The 14,511-nt window shown below is 43.5% G+C and overlaps 1 protein-coding gene across 1 annotated transcript in view; it reads left to right on the forward strand.

The window, feature by feature from the left end:
• The window catches only part of LOC104494977 (dedicator of cytokinesis protein 1), a gene marked incomplete at both ends in the record, with an annotated part of 118,316 nt that overhangs the window by 36,074 nt on the left and 67,731 nt on the right, over positions 1 to 14,511 (forward strand). The window contains 3 exons of the mRNA XM_010137886.1: positions 6,074 to 6,152; positions 6,769 to 6,869; positions 10,240 to 10,298. Of these exons, the coding sequence (XP_010136188.1) occupies positions 6,074 to 6,152; positions 6,769 to 6,869; positions 10,240 to 10,298 (239 nt within the window). The remainder of the gene's footprint in view (positions 1 to 6,073; positions 6,153 to 6,768; positions 6,870 to 10,239; positions 10,299 to 14,511) is intronic.

The raw sequence follows: 14,511 nt of genomic DNA on the forward strand, positions 1-14,511 counted from the left end.
AGGGAAAACTGCTTGTCTAATAGCTAACCCGATTGCAAAGATTTCTTCCAGCAGCACGACAAATTACATTTGCTTTAAATTACAAGATCTATTGCAAGTTTTTGCCAACTAACATAATAGAGACAGTCTCTCTGAATTCAGTAAGTGTTCTTCCTTTGCAATATTAATTTTTGGGTTAGAGGAACACTAATGCTGTCCACCTGCAATAGATGCTGCTTTCCCAGTACTGTAGCCTTAGCTAGAAACTCCTAAATTAAATTGTCTTCTAGCATTTCCATTAGAAAACACTATTTCCAAGCTTTTATTACTCTGTCATAAAATTCTCTAGGTGGTGAAATTTAGTACATGTGGTTCTATCCATGGCTGGAGTTACCTCTCAGATAAAATTTCAGGAGGCAAAGTTTGCTGGTGCTTTTAAAAGGCTGTGGAAGTCTGAAACAACTTCTTTCTTGCGCTCTGAAAGTCATCCAGAAACCACAGCCTAGACCTCAGACAAGCAGTCGAGAAAGGAGGAGAGCGGGGGCAGCCAGACCCTGCCACAGGCTGTCCAAGTAGGCTGCCCAAGGGAGTCTTCGTCCTTGGAGATCCTCACAACTCAGCTGGACACAGCCCTGAGCAACCTGCCTCAGTTTGATCAGAGACCTCCAGAGGGACCTTCCAACCGCAACATCTCTTTGCTCCCCTGATTCTAACCAAGTCGAGTAAACAGGCAGCTGCGCTTCAGGCTGAGCATTCCGTTGGTGTGCTCCTCGTGGTAAGGGTGCCCTTCCTGCGGGGAAGTCCCGTTGACTTTAGCAGGTGGCTGAGGTGGACGTATACCAGTGTGGATGTGTCCAGCTCCTGGGTAGACGGAGTACATCTGTAAGGACATCGAAACGGAGTGTAAATCCAGACCTTTTGTTATACTGTTAATTTCTGTAAACATTTATCATTCGGTTGTCTGGTGGTGTAACACTCCTGCCTGCCTGTTCCAACAGGGTTCTTCTGTCAATTTGATTTGAAGGTAGGAGATAGCTGTGCTGCAAAGGTGCTGTGTAAAGGTGCCTGTTACATGGCACCTGTTACGGGCAGTCAGACCACAGGGTTGTCCTTCAGGATGCTGTAAGTTGCAGCTATTTTTCGTTCGTCTGTCCCCATTGTTTCAGAGGACACACAGCACAGAATATCAATTAGGAAAGAGGTGTCAGTGATTATAGATAATATGCTAAAATCGTTTCTGAAATATTTATTGGAAAACAGGTTTCTACAGTGACATGGTGCAGCGGTGCTGGTGTGTGAGAAGATTATGCTAATGGCGGTATTTAGCAGCAAGTCCTCGCTGGGATTACTCTGTGCTATTATCACAGTCAGCCCAGGATTGTAATTCAGAAGAAAGCAAATGATCAAGGGGTTTGTTTCCTTTTTTTAAAAGTTCTGGCTGCTCTTTAGCCTGATGAATTAGAGGATGTTACAAGGAATCTTTTAAACTACTTTTTTTTTCTTTATTCGAGAGAGAGGTAGACCAGAGAGGGAAGTATATACAGAAGTGTAAAATGAAAAGTATCTTGGAAAGGTTCATTTGGCCTGGGCAGTTGTCAGGCCTGGAGGTGTGAAGACAGATGAACAATAATAATGTCACCAGAAAAGAAAAGAGACAATTTGGGAAGGGAGAAGATCGGGGTAGAGCCGCGAGGAGGGCGGATGCCTTCATGCTCCCTCATGTTAATGCACAAAATAAGCCTGTGAGGTCACTGCGTGTCCTCTGTTCCAGGACTTCAGTTGTGGGACAATCACCACGCCACGTGCAGTGCCCACAGAGGCGTGGTGAAATCGGAGCTTTAATTCGTATGTAATTAGAAAGGTGTTTCAAACTTGACTGTGCTTTGCAGCGCAGATGTTGAAGAGGGTGGTGCAGGCATCCGAAGTGATTGCTGCTGAGAAGAAGGCTTCGCCAGTCACGCTGTAGTGAGCATCTGCTTGGGTTTGGCTTCTGCGTTGGGATTTCAAGGTCTAGGTCTGTTGTTTCATATGCAGTCTGACAAGATAAGAGTAGTCTGTCTCGTATGCGTGCAGGAAATTTGTCTCCCAGAGAAGCAACAGCTCAGGCTTGGAGAGCATGATGATGTGCAGGCAGGCTGATGAGCTGTAATAAAGCATTCATTATCCTTCCATCTAGATTAACCAAAGTGACACCGTAATAGTGCCTCTCCTACCCCCACTCCAAACTCCCTCCCTTTTATTGAATTATCAGCTAAATTATTTTAAGCTGGGTCTGTATCTTCTTGTTTAGATAATTATTCTGTTATTAGGGAAGTGGTTCGTTCGTCTGTTCTTTCCCGATGTTTGCTTAAGGAAAAATACTGGGGGGTGCGTTTGTAGCTTGGATCGTTTCCTCTATTTCTGTCATAAGCAATTTGCATAACTGCTTATAGTGTAAATCCGAATCCCGGGGTGCTAGAGCTAACTAAATAATGTACAAAATGGAATATACTGTGAGAACGTTTCTACTTTGGGATTCTCTCTTGATTATTCCTCCAGAAACGTGCTCGTGCAGAGGCAGTTTGATGCGTGCGTGTGTGCGTTACCTGATGACAGAGGTGTGTCGCAGCATTGTCTGCCTTCCACCTTTCCTCGGCTCCTTTAGCTTTTGCAGACACTTTCCAGTGATGTGAGAAGCTGAAGGAAAGAAAATGGGGCATCGAGTATTTTTAAACATGAGTGAAGAAGCAAATCAGGGCACTTGACTAATTATAAGACAGAATGGAAGAAGAAAAAAAACAGCTGTACCTGAGAAAAAGGGGGGAAAAAATGAGTTGTTTGGCACAGTGACTGCTGTTACACTTAGAAACTGAATCCCTTTGTCCCTCCTTCATTTATTATTGCCAGCTGAAGTCTAGATCTGATATATGTGAGCAGCCTCCTGAATTCAGTGGGGTTGTTTGTAGGAAAAAAGGGCCTCTCTGCAAAGGCGTACTTCCAGCATCAAACCATTAATTTTCGCAGTACACGGTGGCGCAGTCTCTAAGCGCACATCCACAAACCAGTTAAGTACCCGTGGGCCTGTTGGAAGTGATCAGTAATCGATAACGGTACAGATAGCCAGGACTCATTAGTCGCAGTTGAGGTTAGTTCATGGCTGGACTCAGCAGCACGTTAATTGATGTATCGACTCTGGGTTGTGAGCTGTAGAGGAGGAGAAATGACACACTTCTCGTAGAACAGTTCGGGTTGGAAGGGACCTTAAAGATCAACGCCAGCAGCCTTCCACTTGGTGGTCCCCTTAATGATCAAGCTTCACGCCAAGGGGAAGGAGAGGTACTGTGATGAAAGCTCTCTGCTCTTGCTGTCCCAGTATGCCATGCAACTTGCTGCTTCTTGCTGCCAATATTTTAATAGATATCGTTAAAATTAACATCATCTGATGAAAATAATCATAATTTTGCTGATTTTTCCTGGCACTGAAGGTAGTAGATGATACTAGAAAGTGCTGTGAGCTTAGCCATGACATGGTCCTTCCTGTGACTTCAGTTGTGCCAGGAGGTTGTAGTACTCAATTTGGTTGCTGATTAATCCACTTTATAACTTCCCTTTTTCTCAGTTCACTCTGGGTTATTCAGGATGGATGTTACTGCTGTTGGACTATGCCAGTCGTGTTTCACTTTGCTGTACCATGATGTGGACTGGTCATACTCTGACTGCTCCCCGTGTTGTAGTAAAGGGACTGTCAGTATTTCCAGCAATCCTTTCTGCACCGGTCAAACCAGGCACAGAATGTTCACTGAGTTAACTCTTACCTTTGATTTACACCTGAACATGTACCATTAAAATAAAACATTGTTCTGCTGACTTTGACTGGGCTTTCTTCACTAACATACGTTACCCAGTAACGGAAGGATTGTTTTGTCAAATTAAATGAAAAATAAAATGGGGTTTGAGTAATTAAAAAATCAGCATTTCAATCTCTGCATCTCTTGAACTTCTTCTGTGGGCAGTTGGGAGCAACACCAACCTTCCTAACGCCGCCTGGTTTCAGGGGCGGCGCACGGGCTGTGAGGGGACGGGGGTGTTTAATTACAGCTGCGGTTTAACAGAGGTGCTGTGCTTTGGTCCTTCTGCGCTCGCGGTGTACAGTAGATTCTGCAGTATTTGTTCTTGACTGGTGTTCACTAGAATTAATGTAAGGGAAAAATGAGAGTTACAATTTAAAGAAAAATAATGGTATATAAAGTAATGAGATTGTTCCAAAGCTTAATTAGATGGAGGAGATTGAATACATTACAGTGATGTCTTAAGGCAACATATTTAAATTGTGGGTGTAATCCTGCCTGTATTGGAGCCAATTTTAGTTCCATAAAGCAAGGAGCGTTAGGTGGCTCTTCCTGCTGTGTTAAATTGCTAATTCTCCTAGGAAGACTTATGAATCTCATGGTATTATCAGACTTCAAAACCACAAAACAAAACAGGGTGTTGGTCTCCCCGTCAGACGGTTGATAGTCTGGTTACGTGGGTAACTTCCGCTTTAGTCTCAGTAGATGCTACCACCAGTAATTGAGACATAGATCTAAAATACGTATAGCTGCCCTGTGGTGGTGTGGATGCTGAGTTCGTCTCATTTATGAAATCTCTTAGTGAGGTGTTTTCCAAATAATGCACACTGTGACATCTTAGCTGTGAAGAGTGACACTGTACAATGCGTGGATTTGTGTGTACACCTGCATATATGTACATATTTTCATCTTGGATAGATTTGTTTATATTTTATACAGCATTACATCTTTTGATTTTCCTTTTGTAATTTCCTTCTCTAATTTTCTTTTGTAATTTCTTATAATTTACAATTTCTTTTATAAATTTAATCATTATTTTCACGTTTGGATACTTTTCTTCTCCATTCCACTACAGTGGGGGTGATCTGACTTGATAGCACAGACACATCCCAGTGGCATCAGAATTTTTGCCCTACTTTATTAATTTCATGTGCATAAATAATTTCTTTTCGTATCCGGATGCCCATGTATTATCTGGAGGCTTCATTTCTCTTGGGCTACCAAACATTTAGCTAAATATTAATTTTTTTCAGGAGAGATCGCTAAGTAGCCTAAATTCAGTAACAGAGCTTCCTAACTGCCTCTGCTGGTTTGTTTTAAATGATTCTGGTATTTGTCAGCCTGTGGAAAGATGAAGGTTCGTATTTGCCGTCGATAGTGAACTCCCTTTTTTAAAGATTGCTGTTGGGAGGGGAAGACAGCAGTCCGTGTCATGAGAGGTCTTTATCGCGGCTGGTATGTTCAGGAGACATAAATCTCTCCCACAGTCTGCTCAAAAGACAAGCTCATTTGTCTGGCATTAGCTGGCAGTTCCATAGCATAAATTTAGAGTTTTCAGGAGGAATCAAGTGTTTATTTTGAGAATGGAGATTAGCCTACCAAAGAATAATCTGTTTACTTTCCAGCACCATGAATATGTAGTGACCTACTTATACTGTACCACTTGGTTTTTATTTTTAAAGCTTGTCAAGCCGACTCCTCTTGCGGTTGAAGAACATCCCTTCTAGAAAAGCAATGAACTACTCTGGGTACTGAATTAGCGTTTGAGAAGTAGAACAGCGAGCGATGATTTGAAGATTGTCCTTCAACAGTGTTTTTATGTGTTGTTGTGCCCATAAGTAGAACAGCCCACAAGTAAAACAGCGTTTGCCTCGTGTTTAACAACATGTTTTACTTGCCCTGCAGGTGAAAATGCAGCCAATTGCAGGTCTAGATGCAACGCTACGACGCTGTAACTTTATATGTACTTTTTTCTAATAAATTGAATTTTGAATGATCTCTTGATTGTCACGAGATTATTTTAAGGACAAGTGATTTTATCCAAAACATTCCTTGTGTTTCTGCGTATGCTAATTTACTTGATTAATTCTGAGAACATCTGCATATAATTCTGTATACTCAACAGTGGTGAGACTGCGTTGGTTTTCACATAACTGCTACAATTTTCCCTTTCCAGACAGACTCAGGTTTTGTCTAATTGAGATGCCAAAGGTACAAAGGTACCATAGAAGAGTGTGTAATTAAGTAATTTTCTCTTGATCTTTCAGAGTCTTCCTGCGAGCAATTAATCAGTATGCAGATATGCTAAACAAAAAATTTCTTGATCAAGCCAACTTTGAGTTACAGGTAAGAAAAAACCACCAGTGTCACGGGGACTAGTGTTAATGCTGTAATGAATTTCTGCCCTAAACACATGATTTTGGTGTATGTGTGTGTCATCGTGAAGCCCAGGTGACCAGTTAGCCCAGCTGAGTCATTTCAGCTCAGCAGGTGTGTCCTGTCCATTGGTGTCTTGGGGGTCTTGTCCTAGAAGAGCAGCAAGTCTTACCCAGAGCTTCATAGAAGACTCCTCCTTTCCTTCAGGAACAGCAAAAAGGGGTGTTGTCCCCCTCTCTGCAGCAGATGCTTTGGCAGAAGTACTGCCTCAGACGTGGAGCCTGAGAGGCGGCGTCTCAGTGCCCTGCTGAGGAGAAACACAGCGGCTTAGCTCACTCGTTCAGTTTTAATTTTACTTGAACCATCAAAACACAGTGGATTAGGGTTTGTAGGTGGGAAATGTTTCATGGAACCGTAAACACGACGATGAGACGTACTAAGAATATATCAAGAAACATGGTCTCTGTGGTGTCTGTTATTTTCGCCTTTAAATATTTATGTGCATAATTTAGATACTTTGTAGGTGTGCAGAAAAACATTTCAGAGAATTAATGGTCTCTCCTCTTGTCATTTTGGGGGCTTTCAGCTTTGGAACAACTACTTCCACCTGGCTGTTGCTTTTCTTACACAAGAGTCTTTACAACTGGAGAATTTTTCAAGTGCTAAAAGAGCAAAAATACTTAACAAGTAAGTTGCTATTTGTCATCTAAATCATGGACAAGAACTTGAGGTCTATTAGCATAATTTTAGGGTAATTTCTTAGCTAAATCCATTCAAAGTGAGATGCAATCATGGTATAATGAAAGGTTGGGTTTAAAAACATGAATCAAGTATTGCATGTGTTCCTACCCTTGAATCAAGATCTAAATTACATGATTCATTACTAATGAAGACAGTATTTTATACCGCAGGATGTTCATAAAGTCAAGACTTCTCAGAAGTATTAACATATTATAAAACTGAATTTTTAAATCGCTTTAGCTTTGTGCTTATTCTAATCTCATTTTACGTGCGCTCTTTATTGCTTAATCCCTAACGGCCTTTCAGAGTGAATTTTTGTAACTACAGCCAGTTTCACTGCGATATCCCCAAAGAATGGTTTGTGTAACCGCGCTCATGTACGCTTTCCTGGTTAAAAGGGATTACATTGCCTGCCTCTGAACGGGGAGCTTGAACTACCCGCCCGCTCTTCAGAACCCCACAGCAAACGAAACCAGTCAGAAGAAAAACACAGACTGGAAATAAGGCTGGAGCGTGAATGTTTTGTTTAATGAATGTGCTCCTCCTAAATTTCACTGGCTTCCAGTGTAGTGGATGTTATCACAGAATCATCTGGTTGGAAGAGACCTTTAAGATCATCAAGTCCACCCGTTCCCCCTGCACTGCCAGGTCCCCACTGACCCCTGTCCCTCAGCATCTCCTGGACACGGCTGGGAAAGCCCTCCAGCACCTGGACACGGCGGGGAAATCCCTCCAGGGATGGAGACTCCACCTCTGCCCTGGGCAGCCTCTTCCAATGCTTAATGACCCTCTGTGTACCGAAATTTTTCCTGATATCCAACCTAAATTTCCTCTGACGCGGCTAAGACCATTTCCTCTTGTCCTGTCATTCGTAACATGGGAGAAGAGACCGACCCCCACCTCCCTACAACCTCCTGTCAGGTAGTTGTAGAGAGCGATAAGGTCTCCCCTGAGCCTCCTCTTCTCCAGACTAAACAATCCCAGTTCCCTCAGCCACTCCTAGTAAGACTTGTTCTCTAAACCCTTCACCATCTTCCTTGCCCTTCTGTTGTTAATTAACCAAACACTGAGCACTGAAAAAAGCTGGTTCCCTGATTCTGTGTTTGTAAAGAACGGCTGCAAAAGCCGTAGTCCATCAGGTCACGCACAAAACCGAGGAGTTTCAAAGCTGTGGTTCCCTGAGCAAGTATAGCCCAGACTCCTCTATATTAAACATCTACATGGAGAAAGAACACGCGGTTTGTATCCCTTCACCTTGGAAATTCAAGCCTTTTTGTGTGTTGTGATGAGGGACATCTCAGGGAGAATGGGAAGAGTTTGTCGCTGCTGCAGGCACTTGATTTTAAAGGCTTTTTGCTTTAGCCGTGGAGCTTGCAGGCGTTGACCAGAGCAGACAGGGCTCTGTATCCCATCCTTTTGTTGTTGTTGTTGTTTTGCTCGACAAACTCACCTACTCCGTCGTGAGTTTTGAGGCGCTTTAGAAGCTGTGCTTTACCTGAGCATTGGAACAGATTTTTGAAGCACCATATGATCTAATATACATACCTGTGACCTGGGGCTTCCGTGATGAAATGGGAATATTTTCAGTTCAGTGGAAAAGTGATGTCAGGCAGAGAAGAGAATTTTCCGTTTGTGCTGTAAATATCATAAGTAATATTAAAGTTACACATTTGAGAAAGGAAATCAAAGTGGTTTGTAGGGGCAGGTAAATTGTATTTAATTTGATTTAGAGTTTATGGAACAAAATGGTTTTGTACAAGATGGGACTGATGATGCAACTTCTTTTTTGTGCTGAAGAGCATGAAGGAACCTTGCAAAGGGCCAAGCGCTCCCATCAGTTAGCCAGCAGGGGGGTCAAAGCCATGGCTGCTGTCAGTCTGTCCATCACTGGTGTGCACCTCCATGAGCATCTGCCCAGACTGCTGACCTGAAAGGCAACAGCTGAGCTGCAGTTGGACCAGAAATTACTGCCAAATGCATGGGTGGACTGATACTCCCTCTTTGTAAGGACGGGAACCTTAGAGATGTTCTTCAAGGGATTTTTCTACTAAACCAACCAGCACATCTTGCTGGAGGAATGCAAGAAATCAAAACACGTTTCTCACCGTTAATATAAGTAAATAGATTAAGTCACGTGAAGTGGCTACTTAATGAAGTTTGCTCCATTGTAAATCTCTGTTTATAATGATTTTACAAGTTGTAATTTTCAGTTTAATCTTGTTTTGGAGGCAGAAATCAAGACCATAAACTCTTCAAGATGCAATAAATTTATAGTCCAGAAGCACTGATTTTATTGTTGTGTGAAACCACTGTCAGTTCGGTGCCACTGGAAATCATTCATCAGTTAGTGCAGTATCACACCCCCCCATCTTTTTAAGTGTGTTTTTCAATTCATATGTCAAATATTCAATAATTAAAATTTAATTATTGTGATTTTTAGGTTTTGCTAAACATTGCATGTAAGCATTAGGTAGTAACAGATTCTTAATGATGCAGGAGAATCTCTTTAATCCATATTAAGGACAGGGTGACTCGCTATTATCCTGCAGAAATCCAACGAGTTGCCAGGTATTTCCACTTTTCTCATCTCGTTGTTTAAATAACGATCTTTCACATACATACAAATACTCTGTGTGGCAAACACATTCCTGGAGCTCGTTACGGTTCTGATCCCGGCATTAACGAAGACAATAGCTTGTTTTCCATTCATCGAGCTTTCTTGGTGTTGATGTGGAGAAGGAGGTGAATGAATATTAACGCTGACAGGAGATGATGGTGCCACCAGCTTTGTGGCAGAGCAAGGGATGAGCTCTCACCTCCGCCCTGGCTCTTTGGTTGCCTGCGACCGCTCACTTCTGGTCCAGCCCGAGCAGGACACAAGATCCTGCTGGAGCATAGAAACCTCCTTTCGATTTTGCACATCAAGGTTCAAGATGTCCCAAGATGGTCCTTCTTGTATTTTCTAGGACAATGCTATGCTACGAGTGTATAAAAATAAAATACAGCCTTCGGCCGTGGGGCTCTCTGTTCTGCTTCCTCCAGCCATTACCATTTGAAAAATAGAAAACGCTCACAACTGATCTCCGTAACCACCCACACACCCCGAGGGGCAGTTAGGGAGTCGGAAAATATGGCAAAGAGAGGGTTTGCACGGGTGAATGTTTTGGGTGTGTTCTCCCTTAGGTAAGTACTGGAGAACCTGCTCTGTAATCTCAGGTATTTCAAGTAATTTTGAATGCTGGCCAGATTTTGAAATGAGGGGTTTCTGCTTATTTGTAATATTTTTTTTGATGGTGGTTTTGTTTTCCTTTTTAAGGTACGGTGATATGAGAAGACAGATTGGTTTTGAAATCAGGGACATGTGGTATAACCTGGGTAAGTAGCCCAAGCACCTCTTGCTTAATGCTTTCACTCAGTGTTTGTACAAACCAGGTTAGAGGAGAAGTGAACTTGCTTCCTCTTGAAATACTGGTGGGCTTCCAGAAGGCATCTTAAAAAAGCAGGTGATTGAAAAGTAAAGCCTCCTCTGCATACCTGTTTTTGTCATCTGGGAAGACACATAACTAGTCAATGCCGACGTCTGTTTTTTCATGGTATTCAACTTCAACTAAGTAAGAAGAAATGGTTAGGGTGATACCTGCTGAATGGGGTTTTCCTCCTTAAAAATATATATATACACCCCTAGATGTACTCACCTAGCTGTATACACACGCATAGGTGTACACACACACAGATGTGGATGCAGTAACTGGGACCGCAGCACAATGGATGTGTCCAGCTTAGCCTGGAAATTCTGCTTGATGTCTGATTTTCAGTCTTGTTTGGCTGCATCAGGGTGACTCGGGAAGGTCAGCAAAGAATGGGAAAAGGACATCCCTGGAGCTCGTAGGTAAATTTGGTCTATCTGACTATCTCAAGTCTGTGCTATTCTGCGGATATAATGTAGCTGTGCGGGAATTGAATTTGCAGAGAAACTGAGTATTTACTGTAACCTGAGTGTACTCATCTGCCAGACTTCATTTTCCTGAGCTTAACAGCAGAGACACTTCAGCTCTTCTGAGTTTTATCAAAAGTTCCTTAAATTATCAGAAATAAATGCATTTGCCACTTCACTTCTATCTCTAGCTGAACTGTTGTTGCTGAAACTTGAAAAAAATTAGCATATATAAGAGGAGGGAATGCAAAGGTTCGTAAGTATTTGATATCACAGAGTTCGCATCCGCTCTGCTGGAATGATGAGAAAAGGCTTCTGAGAGCAGCCGAGTTCACTTTTTATTAGAAGCAGCTTTCGTGAATTAAGTGTCTGGAAAACAGATTAAAGCCTCGTACACAGCTCATGAGTGACTTGACAGGCAGGTAATAAAATCAGCATCGTGCCGGGCGCTGGGTCATCCCGCTCAGGGCGCTGGCAGCCTCTTTGGTAGTAATTAGCCGAATCCTTCCCTGTTCCAGCCTTTCCTGTGTTAGCTGTTACCTTGCCTCATTTCTTCAGCATCTTCAGATTCTTAGATGTTTTCTAGAAGGCAGTGGACTGAAAGTCGAGAGGTTTGCACGTGTAGTTATACATCTGGCTGTGGGTCCCCGAGGTTATTTTATTCAGGCTGGGGGCTGTAGAGCACCTTGTGCTTTTTGCTGCTGCTGCTGACACCAGCTGCTCTCCCACCAGTTATTTAGTTGCTCTGGTGTTCAGTGTCTCACCATTAGCAGGGAGATGATAATAATTTCCCCTGGAGTTTTGTGAATCAATTGGTATGAGAGCTGGTGTTTTCTTCAATATGTCTTCCTGCGCTGTCACGAAAGCCTTTTATTTTTACTAAGAGTTTTTCTAAACCACGATTAGTCAGGTAGACAACTCAGTGACCTCCTCTAGCTCTACTGGCTGTGATTCTGTAAGAGGCTGGGATCATTAAAGCCGGAATCTCACATGTTGAGGGAGTCAGAAAATTGCTGCTTTTCCCAACAAAAGCTGTGGGAGAATGGCAAACGGGAGGCAGGACCCCAGTCCAAGGCAGCCTTTGTACTGCAGAGCAGCTGCTTCTCCTGGTCCTTGTCAGACGGATCGTCCACGCTGATGATGGTTAACTTCTGGCTCTTCACCAATCCCCCTCTATGTCGCAGCATCAATTAAGGAAGAATCGTGACTTGCCACTGTGGGGGCATTGCTCGGGGGGCGCGTGACTCTTCCACCTCAGGAGATGCACCACATCGGTCGAACTATTAATTCAATACACAAAATCAGAAGTGAAAAGCTATAAATCTTGCATATGCTTGAGCGTATCATTTTTACGACGATGCCATCGTGCATAAGGTATGATGATGGCAGACAATCCTGACTCGGGTTTCTGTATTAAAAGGTGTGGAATTGCTGCAAAAATTAGTACTTTGTCTCATCACTTCTGGTTCACAAATACCATGATGACCATACAATGGTCTGCGGAGTGAAAACTCCCCAGTCGGGAACAAAACAGTCCCCTACCTGTAATGCACCTTTAAGAGTATAATTTCTTTTCTGAAATTCAGTAGTAAAATACAAATTCTGAGCATTTTTTTCTGGGTGTTTCTGGCGCAGTGGTGGCTGCAATAAATAGGAAAAAAAAAAGCATGTGTAGTGGAGAGCAACACTAGCCATGTGCACACACTTCACATACCTGTCCTTTAGGATGAGATTTTTGTTTTAAACAGGGAACCACATATGAGAGATCCAGCCTGACAGTTTGTCCATTTACACCCTCCTTGTAGCTGTCCCGCTGGCTTCCCTGCTAGAATTGATGGGGACGGCTTCGCGGTGGAGTGCTCGGGGATGGCTGCGGGGAGCCCGGGCACAGCGTGCAGAGCCCCCACTGCACTGCCCTTCTGAAAGCTGCAAGGCTGTTATTTTCTCGTGCGCACCAAACCCAATGGTTATTCGTCTTTATGGGCCTTTTTCCTTCCATATCACAATCTGAGCTTTAAAATAATGTATCATTATTCTGTTGGAACTGGGGCTCCTCAGACCTTGGAGAGACAGTAAGTATCAGAGAGGCACGAAGCCAGCCGTGGCCTCTGTCTTGAAAATGCAGGAGCTCAAACAACACGCGCTTAAAAGCGTTACGGGATGCAATTTAGCGTACTCAAAACACAGTTTGACACTAGGTCATGTGTACCGGTTTTCAATGGTTGATGGTTTCAGCGGCGTTATGTTAAAGAAATTGTGATGACATTTAAACTAATATCCTTGTGGCGAAGCTGGTCGAGGAAAGCCAGCTCAGAGAACGTTGCTTTTATTGCTGACATCTGAACCAGCTAGCAGGAGACAGAGAAGTAAAATTCCTGGGGATGAAGTGAAATGGTTGCTGCTGCTGTCCTCCAGCTTGGTACCCACTGGCCCACCCTTCCCTCCAAGTGCTTGACGTCAGAAAAGGTGTCTTGACAGAGATGTTGATGTCGTTGGAGGGAAAGTCAGGGTTAGAAATAGGCCTGAACTTGGAGCGTTACATAAATAGAAGTCATTACAGATAAGACTCACTGAATTAGTCATGCATGTTCAGAGCTGACCTGAGTGGAGGTGAGGTTGCTGGCAAATTATTCAGTGTTCTTTGTGGCCCAGATTTAGATCAGAAGAACCTGGGGAATGAAAATCACATGTGATCCAGTAGAGCAAGCACCTTGGCTTTGGTCTGCATCGTGTTGCTGTTGTGAGCAGTCTGTAGGAGCACGTCTTGTGGCAAGGCAGAAGCCTCTGCAAGGGGAAGTTTTTGCACGTGCAAAAGAACATTTGTGTGTGTGTGTGGTTCTTAAAGCAGCTGCAGAATTTTGTTTTCAGCAGAGAATGCTCAGTTTTCTTCCAGACTTGTCACATTTTGAGTCTTTGCGTGGGAGTTCTCACACTCCCAGGGAAAAAAAAGGCGAATTCCTTGTTGGGTTGTTTATCAGAAAGTGCTGCCTGTGACAGGCAGCTGGGATGGATGCTCTGGAGTACCGCAGGAAGATGGTTTCCTTTCGTGCTCTGCTCTCGTGCTTTCTTTTGGGGCACATTGCACTGGATCACATCTCGTAGGAGAGACATGAGTGATCGTCACCCCATCACCGATGTGTGTTGGAGCATCTGAAGGATGTCACCCTGGGCTCTCAACCCTCTCCCATATAGCCCAGTTGGTGGACAAACCCCTTCTCCGTGTTACTCCTTGCACATGCTTGATGAAGAAAACCAATCAACATGGCTTAACATTTTAATTTGTTAATTTTGGACTGCCCCGGCAGCTCCTTGCCCTTCGTTTTCTCTGCAGCTGAGCTGTGTAAACTCTGGTGGGAGCCACCACAGACGGCGTGAAGAGCTAAGGGGGTTTCAAACAGCAGACAAGAGGTTTTTTTCGCAGTACAATATACAAGAGATTTTAATATTTTCTGCTAATAACTGTTGTGTTTGTATTCTCCCCAAGTCCTTCTGAATTTCATATTCAGAGGAGCTCTCGTCCTCTTTGATTTAAACCCCCTGTTGCTGATTACCTTCAAGGCAGCACCGCTAATAAATACAAACAGCCGGTGAGCAGCAAGAACGCGGAGTGCCCGCGGTACGGTTTGGGTGGCGGGGCTGGCTGCTGCCGACGGG

The sequence above is a fragment of the Buceros rhinoceros genome, unplaced genomic scaffold (genome assembly GCF_000710305.1).
Source record: "Buceros rhinoceros silvestris isolate BGI_N320 unplaced genomic scaffold, ASM71030v1 scaffold886, whole genome shotgun sequence".
Lineage (NCBI taxonomy): Eukaryota > Metazoa > Chordata > Aves > Bucerotiformes > Bucerotidae > Buceros > Buceros rhinoceros.